Source organism: Heliangelus exortis, chromosome 12 (genome assembly GCF_036169615.1).
Source record: "Heliangelus exortis chromosome 12, bHelExo1.hap1, whole genome shotgun sequence".
NCBI lineage: Eukaryota > Metazoa > Chordata > Aves > Apodiformes > Trochilidae > Heliangelus > Heliangelus exortis.
In genome coordinates this window covers 11,353,138-11,366,522 of record NC_092433.1, presented here as the reverse complement: position 1 = coordinate 11,366,522, position 13,385 = coordinate 11,353,138, and the positions used below count along the sequence as shown (strand labels likewise).

Below are 13,385 nucleotides of genomic sequence, written 5' to 3'. Positions count from 1 at the left end.
GGCTTGGCTTGCTGCTTCATTCTAGCACAAAGAGCTGAAAACCAGAGCCTGTGAAGTTGCACCTGAAGTCCTTGCAGAGCTTTCTGGAGAAGAAGCAGGACATTTGATCTTAATGCTTGTTTTGCACATCCATAAAATAAGGCTGCTTTTAAAATTTTATATATGGATTGAGAAGGGCAATCTGCTGGCTCCTCCTTTGGACAACCTAGATGATAAAGAATCTGGTTAAACTTTCACAGCCCATGAGCCTTAACAGCAATGGCCAGGCAGAAATTGCTTTGTTTACTTACCAGGTGAGCTGATCTAAACTGAAACCTATCAGGAAGAAAAATATATGAAACAACAATCTTGCTTTTCCAGTAGCTGTTTAGAGAAGAGTTCTACCAAAGATTCTGGGCCCAGATATCATTAGGCAGAGGATGGCAGGTGGAAAAGGGCAAAGCTAAGAATTAAACTGTTGGGGAGTTTAGCCCAGGGAGACTGCAAATTTTAGTTTGAACATCCCAAGATCCATAAATTGGAAGTCCTGATGATCTAGCTAGAAAAGGGAGATAAATGCTTTTCTTTCTGGACAAACACTAATTAACAAAGAGGTTGGTATGCTTGATTTTTCAAGAGAATCCCACAACAAAGGTATTTACATTAGAGCAGGATTTCATGAGTTCTTTTTACTACCTTTCCTTGACTTTGAAAAGTCTGAAATTGAAATTTTGATTAAATGGCATCAGTATTATGTTTTGCTGTATAAATGCCAGTGAGTACAAAGACACCCTGCTAGTGAGTAGGGCTTAAGCAACAGAATCAAACATTGGATCTACCTGGCAGATCTAATAGAAAGACTTTGCATCTGATGCTTGCATTGCACTGAGCTGAACTGAATCAATAACTCAGCAAATTCACAGTGGGTTTTTCAAAATTTAGCAGGCTCAGGAGTGTAAAAGGAATTGATTTTGTTATTTTAAGACATCAGTGAACTCTACCTTTTTTTTTTTTTCAGAGGTGCTGAGCGTGTGCAGCTTAAGATTCTGTCAGTGGAAGTTACAGAGAGGACTTAAATATCAAATGCTCAGTGTCTAATACACAAAATACAATACGTCAATTATAAGTAAAATCAACTGTAATTATAGGTCAGAGGAACGTTTTATATGGTGCCTTTATGAAATGCAAGGAATAATGTCCTTGTATTGCCTTTCCACAACAGCATCATGATCAACCTATTTGAATTTGCTCCTTGGGTGCCTTTCTTGGGTTGTTCAGTTTATGGCTCAATAAGGAACATTCAAAATTCTCTCCCATGCACATGGCAATTACCCACTCATAAAGCAGTCCAAATTACTCCATCTAAGTAATTTTGAAAGTCCCAGCCCTCCTATTGAGAGACTGTTTCAGAATCTTGTATATTTAAATTCTTCTAATTTAAAGACTATGGTTGTTTTCTGGCTGATTCTCAGCTATTTACTCCTCTTCTACAGTTTCCCTGGAGCTCCTGTTTTGACTTCTTTTCTGCAGTGACAGAGCAATCAAATGTCATCTTTGTTCAGTTAAGCTGAACCCACAACCTAGTCCTTTTTTATAAGATCAGTTCTCTATTGTCTATACAACAAAGGCATCATTACCTTCAAGTAACATCCAAGTTCATGTTTCATTAATATCTGCATCATCAAAATTCAGGCTTCTACTAGTGTGTAACATTAATATGATAGAGGCTTAGTCTAAGTCAATTTATTTGAAAATCCGAACAGATTCTGCTTGCTTGTATTTTTAGGATGAAGGAAAATATTTGCAGATCAGGTTAACAACAACACTAATATAGGGATAAAAGACTGAGTGGTCCTTGCCAGACTGGAAGCAAAATGCTCATCCTGCTAGTTCTCTGTAGTTCTCACAGGCAGCCAAAATGCCAAATGTGGCAATATTTTCCTCTTTGTTTTGTTGTTGCAAGGGGTGGGAGTGATTTTATTTTTACTTTAGAAACTTTTTAGATTTAGAACATAGTGTGATGGCTCTTTGCCTCAGAAATTGACTTGGAAAATCCCTGCATATTTTTTCTTCATGTGAATATTGCTGGGGGTTTTGTGTTTATTAATAACACACCCTTGAAAAATGACTGCTTATGTAACTGGAGTAGAATAAGGTGGTATTTGAAGATGAATTTGCATTTGTTCATCTGGTAAATTAATTTTGCTCTTTGTGATTCTCTGTGTGAAGTGGCAAATCTGACTTGCCGAGTTTTCCTGGTATGACCCTCAGCTGGTGTAAATCAGCATAGCTTTACTGATCTGTAAGGGCCTGACCAAAATGGTCTTAAATTGCACCAGGGGAGGTTTAGGTTAGGTATTAGAAGAAACTTGTTCACTGAAAGGCTAATGAAGCATTGGGATAGGCTGCCCAGGGAGGTGGTTGAGTCACCATCACTGAAGGTGTTTGAAACACACGGAGACATGGGGCTTGGGAACTTGATTTAAGCACTGGGCTTGGTATAATTAGGTTATGGTTTGAATCAATTATCTTAAAGGTCTTTTCCAACCAGAATGATTCTGTGAGTGTATACCTGTCCAGCAGCAATTATACAAAAAAAATCTATTCTTAGCATGTGGCATTTCTAGATTTAGAGATACTTCTCTTCAGTCTGCTCTGAGGTTTGCAAGAACAACATGCTCAGGTGAAAGGGCTGAAGAACTCTAACCAGAAGAGGTAAACCATAGTCATGATAAATGAGGAGGTTTATTACTGACCTAAGGGCTTTATAGAGCTTTTCAGGACTTCTTACCAGGATGGATGGTAATGATACCTAGTCTGGATGGCTCTAACTGCCTTTGTTCTTGATACCTGTTTCCTGTACTACAACATATTCCTTCAGTTCCTTTAGAAAATACTTGATACTCTTTGAAATGCCAGTGGCAGGTGTCACAAACATGGAATATCCTTGGTATGTTCAGCCAGCCCTCTCCAAAACTGGGCTTCCCTTGTTGTTTTGTAGACTTTATTCTTTTAACAGCCACTAAAAATCAGCCTAAATATGTGAAACTCCATATGATTTGTGAACCTCTTCAGCTAAAAGTAATTTGTATAGTGTCAGTATTTGTCAGGAAACTTACAAGATCTTAACCTCTTTGCATGAAATTGACTTTATAAAGATGACAAAATCTTTATTCTCATTATGGTTTTAATAAAATGGAGCACGGAATACAGAGACATGGCTTAACAGACTGTTACTAAAGATAGTGATTTATTTATGGTTTCTTTCATCAAAAGGACATACTGTACTTCGCAAACTATGGGTAATGTCTTTGTAGGCAATAAGGAGTATAAGCCACGTAGTATCATCTGCAGAATTTAATTCACTGCCTAGTGATCACTGTATCTCATTTGGAAGTGATACATATAGCATCAATAAAAGAATGTAAACCACCACCCTCTGCAATACATTAGGATGCTAAATGTAGTGAATCTTTAATAAAACTTAGCTCAAGAACATCTTCATCTGGAATCATGTCACGTAACTCAGGGCTAGGATTGCTTTTTTTGAATGGAAAGTACAGTAAAGTCTTCAATGTCTTTAAGAGTTCAGGGGCTCAACCTAAGGGTTTCTGAACATTTTCTTTGGTAGCTCAGTGCCCCCTAGCACTGTGAGAGGGAATTTGTCCATGTCTGGTGTTGACAGGATGCAGCACAACCTAACTCTCCAAGGAATCTCCATGCAGATCTGGTGTGTCAGTGTGTGTGGAAAGGGAGGGTTGCATGTGTACAGCCACTGAATCTACAAGAAAAAATGCAGGTAGAAACACTTAACAGGAAAGCAGGATCTCCCCTGGTGTCAGCTTGGCTTTTCAAAGTACATCATCCTTGTGATAGCTTAGGCAGGCTTCCATCTGAGTCTGATTAATGTTCAGGGCCACACTTTTACTTCCAGTTCTCTTTTGCCTCGAATTTTATCTCTTTTTGTGTTTTTGTTTTGTTTTGCAGCTGGCTTTGCGCAATGCCTTGCGTTATTTCCCACCTGAAGTACAGAAGAAGCTGGCACTGGAATTTGCTGAAGAACTCAGGCTGTATGGCCATATCTACATGTACAGATTCTTTCCAGATATTGAGATGAGGTAAGGATTGAGTGGTTCACACTCTATTTGACTGCTGTTTGCTTACCAGCTTTTACCTGTGAAACTGACTTTTGGATAGTGGCATTATGGGGTCCTAATTTACCTCTTTTAAGTCACATCATAACAACAAAGTGCATCAGGTAGATAAACTGGATGTTCTTTGTGTCATTAGATAGCAGTGGTTTCATTTCCAGTGAGGGATATTGCACATTTTGGATTGCTCTTCTGTAAAGGTGAAAACAGTGATTATTCATTCTTTTATCCTGTTCTCTGTACCCATGAAAGTCCCATGGGACTAATACAGAGACAGTGTGCACCCTTCTGGATGGGCTGTGCTTCTTGTCTTGCTTCTGGAAAACTTAGCACCACTCAACTGAGGGAAAGTGCAAGGCTTTGTGCAGGGTAATACCAGCTTTACTGTACACAGGGATCCCAAATGCTCTGCCCCATGGCAAGTCTTAGTTTCTAGGGGCCAGTCATTACTCACAGACCTCTGATTGCAGCCTGGACAGAACACGTAATAGTCCTGAGCTGCTGCAAGTCAAGTCTCAACTGAACCTAGAGGTAAGGTCAGATGAGTGGATGGCTTGAGACTCACTGTGAATGGCTGATTGTTTCCCAGAGGGAAGGCTTTCCACCCTGAAAAGAAGACCATACTTTTCTCTGTCATTGGAACCTGTATCTGACCCTGGTTTGTAATATGCTGTGCCTGTTGATCTTGGAGCATTGTTTCATTCTAGGGCTGTGTGTGAAGCAGAACAGTTTTAGTGAGGGCTGCCAGGGGCTAGCTGCTTTTTATTTAGACTGATTGATTCATTTTGCATCCAGCAGGGGCCTGGTGAATGTCTATACAAAATCTGAATAAAGCAAGCAACAAGAAAGCACTTTGATTTTTCCAGACATCCATATTTCTGTACTGTCAATAGTAGTCTGGGATCAGCTCTTGCAGAATTCAGCAAAGGGGAGGACAACAGGAAGATTGTCTGAAAGATATTGCAGAGCTGCACTGCAGAGGACCCTAGTCCTGAACTAAATGTGAGGGCACCTTCCAAATAGGCTTGTATGAGAGAGTCCCCAGCTTGTTTCCATCACTGGCATCAGCAATTCTTTGATAGCTTCAAATACTTTCTGTGACCATTTCACTTATCACAATTTCTAAAAGACTCTTGCAGCCTCAGATCAAGAAAATGCCTGTTTTGTTCCCCTGTGTCTGGTAGTAGTTGATGTTTATTCTATAAGTCCCAGGGATCACAGTCCAGCTTGGTTCTGTTCCATTTAACAACCACGTTTCCATGCCAGCCCATTCAGATAGTATCTGATCATTGGGTTTCTTACATTCTAAGCAATATTATGTGGAATTATCTTCTCTGGATGAACTGGTATCATGCCACAGAAATCCTATTAGTTTATCACATCAAGCTGAGAAAAGAAGAAAACATTAATAAAAAGTATTGTGGAAAAATTCAGATGCTTTTCCCCCTGATTTGGCAATGACTAAAAGGCATTTGTTATATTATCCTGATATAAAAATCTAGGACAAAGTGCATATGATCAGAGGAGGAACCCATCTGCTATACCTGCAGAATATTCATTCCAGATATTGGCTTCTAAGCTGGCCAGCAATGTTCAATTTTTTTGCTTGTAGTTGTCACTCCTTTTGCCTCTCATTTTCAGTATAACTGTCTGCCCTAGAGAAAACAAGTGTCCAGCCACTGAAGATCTATGGTCCAGTAAGAGGAAGATCATTTAGAAACCATGTCAAATGATTCCATCTACTTTCATGATTTCCAGCACCTGTAATGATTTTGTTGCTTGCAGAAATGGAAAGAGCAAAATGCTCAATATTCCTTTTGGTATCACACCTTAGAGGTCTCAGCACCATTGTACTAAGACCTGGGCAAACACAGCAAAGGAACTCTCCCTGCCCTGAAGAGGGGACTGGAGGTGTCAGAGTATTTTGGTGTAACAAACAAATAGTGGAGGAGGAGATAAGAGTGAGATGATCACAGCAGCTGCCATTGGAGCACATTAGTGCTAGGAAACCTGACTCACAGTACATTTGGGAAGGCTTCCCATAACCACATCTGTCAACTTGCTGGATGAAATACACCCAGTTCAGTAAAAAGGCCCATTTTTCTCCTAAGTAGTTCAGGTTTTGTGAGCTTTTTTGGGACTAAAATTCAAGCTGGGTGTTTATTCTTAAGTGGGATCTTAAATAACAAGGGCTGATAAGCCTGAAGGCAACTTCCACTGATATTTCCCTTGGCAGGATTTAGTTGCTTTGCCAGTTCCATCATCCCCAAAATAATCCAGTTAAAATGCAATGAGAGCTCTTGGTTACCATATTTATAACCAGTTGTGATTAACTGATTCAGCAAATGATAAGCTGAATCCAGTTTGTTTCTTTCCTTAGTTCTCATAACAGTTAGAGCCTGATTTGCCTGTTAAGGTATGTATGTCATTTCAGAGCTCCACTTTCTCCCCTCTTTTTTTTTTCTTGTTTCCCTCTTGAATGAAAGCCTACAACTCAGATCAGTATGTCTGCATGCAGGGATATTTCTGTGGAGGATGTTTTTATGGTTGCTCTTGTGAGTTGGAGCATCGCTCCTAATTTTTTTTTACTCCTGTCTCAGGGCATACCCCATAGGAGATTACCCTTGCAAGACCAAATCAGCTGCTGCCATTATGTTGATGATCATGAATAATCTGGATCCCTCAGTGGCTCAGGTAACATAGGCAGCTGGGTTCATGGGCCAACAACACACCTACAGGTTATTTCATATCTGTGCTCTCGTGTAAAAACTGAAGAAATTAGTCATGTTGGTGGAATTAATCCTTGTGAATATGACCATTCTTCCATGGAATGAATAGGACTTCAGTTGTTCATCAGCTTTGTGCTGGTTCTAAGCTCCAAGGCACATGCCAGCCCTGCATGTGTAGAGGCTGCTCTGTGTTAGCTAATCAGGCCAATTCCATTAGTTCCAAGGCAGCTTCTTTATGGAGTGATGTGCTAGAATGTCCATTTCTCTGAGGCTAAGCCTGCTAAACATTGAAGGTGATTCTGTACATTTCTTGGGTTTATATTTTGATTCCCAGGCCTTGGGGTCCTTTGTATCATGTCCTTTGGTTTCCTGTTGTATGCAGTTAATCCTGCACAGTAGGTCCTGGACCTAACAGAGCTCTGAGGTTTCCTACAGGACCAACAAGGCTCCCTCCAGCTCCCACTGTATCCAGGAGCGAGGTCACTGCCTGTGGGCTTGGTAGCTCAGCTTTTAGTACGTTACTTCTGCAGCATTTTTGGAAAAATTAGCCCTGATGCTTCCTGTATCTTTGAAAGCTTTTCCCTCAAGGACAGATTTACTGGATGGTTACAGGACCAAAGGCCATCTCTGCAAACCTTACCCAGTGTAATGCATCTCCTTGCAAATTCTGGTCATAGAATTCTCCAGCTGCAAGCTCACCCAGTCTGGGTCTGGGGCAGTTTCCTGGGATGTCTCTCTGTTACAGGAACTCCAACCCAGCAGTCACTTTGTGGCATTCTGTATTCAAAATACCACTGTAAAAATAACAAACATCTGAAACAAAACATTTGAAAAATATTTTTGATCTATTTTTTTCTTCAATTATCACTTTTATGATGGTATTTTCTGTTTTCAAGAATCTTCAAAGGAGTGTTGATGCAATAAGCTATAAAAAAGGTTTATTACTGAGATTAAAAAAAAAAGCAGCTTGGAGATACAGTGAAATGTTTCAGAAAAGTGCCTGTCTTATTACTGATAAATTGTCTTTTCCAGTTTCCTCAGGAGCTTGTCACTTATGGAGGAAATGGGCAAGTCTTCAGCAACTGGGCACAGGTAGGACATTGCTGCTTTTGCAACTTGTTTCACAAAATCTGTTTCACCCTCGCCCACACACATTCTGCTTAGGCAGCTTGTGATGCTTCTTGGCAGTCTTGAAATACACCAAAACATCCTGTTTGGCTAGAGGAATTCTCAGTTATGAGCTACATAGATGGGGAGAGCTTTATTTAGTAAGGAGAGCACAGACAGCCCAACAGAAACAATAAACATAATACCAGAAACACACTAAGCTCTGTATGATGATGTAAAGACCAGTTCTTTTTATTTTTCTGCTGTATTTGTATCTCCTTTTGTAGCATTTTTTACAAGTAGTGGAAAAAAAAAAAAAAAAAAGCTATGATTAGAGAAAGTGCAGTCCTGAGTGTTTTTCCAAGCAAACCAGATTAGCTGTAAATATTTACATGCTATCTGGCCACATCATAGTGCACTTTATTGTCTCTCCTAGCAACGTTATTCCTTATCTTCTAAGAATAATGGCAGGTGGGTTAGACAAGCCTGTCTAAAGTTAGAGCTTGGATGTTTTGTGTGTGGTTGTATAATCTCTGTTCTTCCCTATCAAAAATGGTAATAAATACACAAAAATGGTAATAAATACACTTGCTATAATCCAAATACTGCAACATGCAACTGCAATGGAGGTCTATGGCATCAGCAACATACTTAGGCTTATGTTTTGTATGAGCTCAGTTTATTCTCTCAAGAAAAAAACCAAAAGTGCTCTGTGTCTGAATGCTCCACAGGTGTGTGGTGGCAGGAGGAACATGTAGGGAACCACTGTCCTGAGGGGCTGTGCACAGGTGCATCTGTGGTTATTGCACATCATCCCTGCAGCTTTTGGCCTGCCCCAAGGCCACTGAGTGGGGATGGGTGGAGAAGTGGCACTGAGTTTTGCAGTGCAGAACAGAAACAGCACGGGCACAAAGCTACATCACTCTGAAAGGCAGCATCACTCCCAAGGCCTAGGAAGGTTTTGTTTTTTTAATTTTGTAGCTTACTTAAGGAAAAGCTGATTTAAGGAGTCAGCTTCTGCCATGAAATATAATGTGTGCATCTTGTTATGGTTTTATTTGAATCTGGCCTCTTGTTTATTAAAAAATACAAGCAAAATTTAAGTGTAAATAAAATTATTAGGGGACAGGAATGGATTCCTCGTTGTAGCATGAGACTGAGTGGCCTGGGTTTGCTTCCCAGTTTAACTGTGATTTTTTTCATTTGTGGCTGAAAGAAATCTCGTGCTTCAGTTACCTAATCTGATAAAGGCATTCCCTCTTAGGAAGCTTTTGAGGCAAAACTGTTCTGACCTTTTAAAATAAAGGCAAGGCACACCATTTCTTTATTCTGTGTATTAATTAGTAAATGCCAGATAACTAATGCCTGTTAATTACATGAGTTTTACAGCATTTCTGATGTGAGCAGTGCCAGGAGTTTATGTAGCAGCTTTTACTGGACTGACATCCCTTAGGTGGATGCTGGGCTGCAAGGTGAAGTAGAAGCACTGCCAAAGTAATAAATATTCTCTTTTCTCTTGTTCTCATCCACGCCAGAGCTTGATGAGACTGCTTGACCTGCAGTTGTTTCACAGCAGGATAAACAAAACCTCTTTGGTTTTGCTTACTTAGAGTAGCAATCACATGAATGATTCAGTTATGACAGAACATTTTGTTCTGTTTGTGGCTTGAAAACAAGAGGCTTTTTTTCAAATCAGTCATTGCAAAATTTCTAGTGAAAAGCTTCAGTTTGGTTTATATCATCCATGCAGATCTCTGCTTTCTTCTGAATAATTTTCAAAGAAAGAGCCACATCCAGAACTAACTTAACAATTTTGTTGTCTGCAGGCTTGTAATTTTAGCTAGAGTTTTGCTTTTCCCTTACTAGTTGTACCTTTCAGTGCAAAAAGATGAAATTATGCCTCTATACTCACAGTTTAGCAGCTTCACAAAGAAATGTAAATGTAAATGTAAGATGCAAGCAGATTCCCTCACTTTCTTTGCTTTTCCTTCTAGTTCTGGTTGGTAATGCACTATTTGTCAGAGATGACTGAAGAGCAAACACTGGTACTGTACAGTGGGCATCCTCTGGGACTCTTTCCCAGCCACAAGCAAGCTCCTCGATTAATCATTACTAATGGCATGGTAGGTATTAGCATCTTCTTTTCTCTTTTTCCTCCTCTTCAATTTAAAGTGTTTGCTAAATTAAAATACTAATTGTACCACCTGAACTTACAACAACACACAGGAGAATCTGGGGTCCAAATTCTGCAGCATTTATTGCAGTGCAGCTGCTCTGGACTCGAGTGTTCAGATCTGCAGTGATGGAAGGAACAATTCCTGTCTTATTAGACAGATTCTGTTCTGACTGAGCCCAAGCTGTGCATGTTCTTGACCAAAACAGTTTGGAAGATTTAAAAGCACTCAATAGACAAAAAGATGATTATTAATCAGCTGCTCAGATATCTGGACTGCTTTTCTTGGAAGGAAAGCTTCACAAGTGAACACAGTGGTTCATTGCTGGTCTTTTGGGCTGGGCAATATCTGTCTCCCTGCAGGTTAATTTTGTGGCTGGAGAGCTGCTTTCCTGTGGGTGACAGTCACAGTGGCAGAAAAATCAGACATATTTGCTTTCTAAAAGGAGAATGCATGAAACAAAACACCTGAAATATTCCTCCTATTTTTCCACCTTTTTTCTAGATGTATGATCATAGAGAAATGTAGGTTGATAAAAAGATCTGCTTAAATCTCTAAGTTACTAATGTGGGTTTTCTTTTTGATTGTTTTCCTAGGTAATTCCCAAGTATTCCACCAGAGATGAATATGAAAAGATGTTTGCTTTGGGAGTAACAATGTAAGAAGATACCTCACCATTATAATATACCAAATATGTAACTAAAATGGAATTTAGACTTTAAACAGTTGATAGTTAAAATTTTTCAATCAGATAGATTTTAACTGTCCTGCATTAAGTTCTGATGCCACAAAGCATTAATGCACACTCAAGTGGAATTACTTAGGAGCCTGAGTTATGTTCAGCCATGTATATAAGGATGCAATTGAGGTCTGCTAGGATTAGTATTAGGTTTATGTGTGGGACTTGGTTGAATTATAGCCTGATGCTTTAATCATAACCTACTTATAGCACTGGCTAGTTCCACTTTGCTGCAGGTGCTTTGCAACCTACAGAAACACAACTATGAAACATTCCTTTACACTTTTTTTTTTTTTTTTTTTTTTTTTTTGTAATACTGTAAACATATGTAGGCATTCAAAATTCATTTCAGGCTGAGTCATTTAGTGTCATTGTGTTTGTTGCTATTACAAGGTATGGCCAGATGACTGCAGGGAGCTACTGCTACATTGGGCCTCAGGGAATAGTCCATGGGACCGTGGTAAGAAACTGTTGATACCTTTTGTGGAAAGGTCTCTGTCAATACCTTTTGGAGGGAGGGTATCTCCTGCAGTGGCTGGGGACTGGAGTGCATTGGATTGCTGTGAGAGGGTGTTCTTCTTACTGAAGAAATTCCCATTGCCCACACCTTAAAAATTTAAAAATTTGTCTTTCCACTCAGATAGTCCATGGCATCTCATGTGAAACACAGATCTGAAGGAACCTGCCATCGAAGTCTCAATCTCAGTTCATATCTAGTTACAATAATTGAAGTATGAATTGACCAAATGTGTTAGATAAAACCTTTTTTTTAGCTATTTTCCTTACCTGTCTTTTGCAACCATCCCAAAGAAATCTCTACACCCCAAGAGCAGCGTGTTGAAAACCAGTGATTATTCTGTTTTCTTTCATGATGAGAGAATTAAATAGAACAGATGGTTTCATTATATCTCTTTGTAAGATTCTTCCTTCTTAAAAGATTAAAACAGTTTCATGGTCCCAATGACCCCTGAGTTTCAAGCTCTATTTGCAAAGGGTTGATAATTTTTAAATTTCTGGGACCCCAGACAAAAAAGCTCCTGCTAATTGCTGGGTTGTGCTGTCTGCAGCTCACTGTGCTCAATGCAGGACGTCGCTACCTGAAGGCAGAAGATCTGTCTGGAAAGGTTTTTGTTACTTCTGGTCTTGGAGGGATGAGTGGGGCTCAAGCAAAGGCTGCAGTCATTGCTGGGTGTGTGGGGATCATTGCAGAGGTGAGTGCAAGGTTTCTTTCATTCTTTCTTCCCTCCTTCATGTGCTGAATCAGAATCCTCATTCTCCGACATGTTCCTCAAGTAACTCAAATGAGCCAAACTCAAAAAAGTTACTCTTTTCTAAGATCTGTCAGTCCTTTTCATTGCTGTATGTTTTTCACTGCTGTTCCACTATTTGTTCACTCTCTGGGTCAGACTGGAAGGATATGGAATGTAACTTCTTACGATTGATTCACAAATAATGCAGAATGATGCTGACAGATATTCTTCAGTATCCTATGTAATGCAGAACACCTACATCATAATTTTGATAAGCATTTATGTCTGTAAGTTTTGAGTGAAATATATTTTCCTATAAAAAGTAACATTAGGTTCTCCTAATGCATTTTTCAGCTAATACACTTATCACAGGGCTCTGTTCTAATAAATCAGAGGGAAGGATTGACTGTAGAAACACTGCAACAGTTTTTAGCAGAAAATTTTGCTCTGCAGTTCTGTGAAAATGATAGTGAATATCTTTAATGATATTGACTATTGAGAAACAATAAACATTTCCATCCCTTTCTTTCCTCATGACTACCTTTGAATTTAGGACACTGGGGAAACATTCCTGGTGGATCAGATACAGAACTGACAAAAGTGCATTGAGCTCTTTTGTTGCAAGTGATGATCTCTTGTTACTGCTGCAGAATAAGAGATTTTTGAGAAATGGAAGCTTAGCCCTCTCAGCCAAAGTAATTTAAAGAGACAATTACCTGGCAGACCTCTACTGTGGGCATGTCACCTGCTGCAATGGAAAGGGTGACAATGCAATCTGACTAATGGGAATTATAATTAAACTTCAAAATGTAAGGGGTCAGACTGCCCACGTCCTAGTGCTGGTTAGCTCAGTTCTTATTCGTGGCAGGCTAGGGTTACATCTGTTTTACAATGATGGTGCAAAAGTTTTTCTTAGCACACGACTTCCATGTATTTGATATTTCATCTGACACTTCCTGCAGATGAAATAAATGTATTCAATTTATTATTGAATAAATTGTTGAATTAATTATCTTTATTCAGACTTCTACTCTGTCATTGTGGTCTGTCAAATGCTAGAATACAAAGGAAAGATTTCAGTGACTGCCATTCACAGCTGTCCTTTGTCCTTTTCATCTCCATGGCTGCAAATAATTTTGTTCAGGAGACTAAATATTGCCTGGTTTTTATCTCCTGTGAGATGGTCTTTGTTGGAAATGAGTCTCAAGAGCACATGTGGAGAGCTTTATATAGGTACATATTCTTTATTTGAGGAA

The 13,385-nt window shown here is 39.4% G+C and overlaps 1 protein-coding gene across 1 annotated transcript in view; it reads left to right on the top strand.

The window, feature by feature from the left end:
• The window catches only part of UROC1 (urocanate hydratase 1), a 40,406-nt gene that overhangs the window by 3,334 nt on the left and 23,687 nt on the right, over window positions 1-13,385 (top strand). Inside the window, exons 2-8 of the mRNA XM_071756004.1 lie at window positions 3,967-4,097; window positions 6,731-6,824; window positions 7,892-7,951; window positions 9,961-10,089; window positions 10,737-10,798; window positions 11,273-11,339; window positions 11,947-12,090. Of these exons, the coding sequence (XP_071612105.1) occupies window positions 3,967-4,097; window positions 6,731-6,824; window positions 7,892-7,951; window positions 9,961-10,089; window positions 10,737-10,798; window positions 11,273-11,339; window positions 11,947-12,090 (687 nt within the window). The remainder of the gene's footprint in view (window positions 1-3,966; window positions 4,098-6,730; window positions 6,825-7,891; window positions 7,952-9,960; window positions 10,090-10,736; window positions 10,799-11,272; window positions 11,340-11,946; window positions 12,091-13,385) is intronic.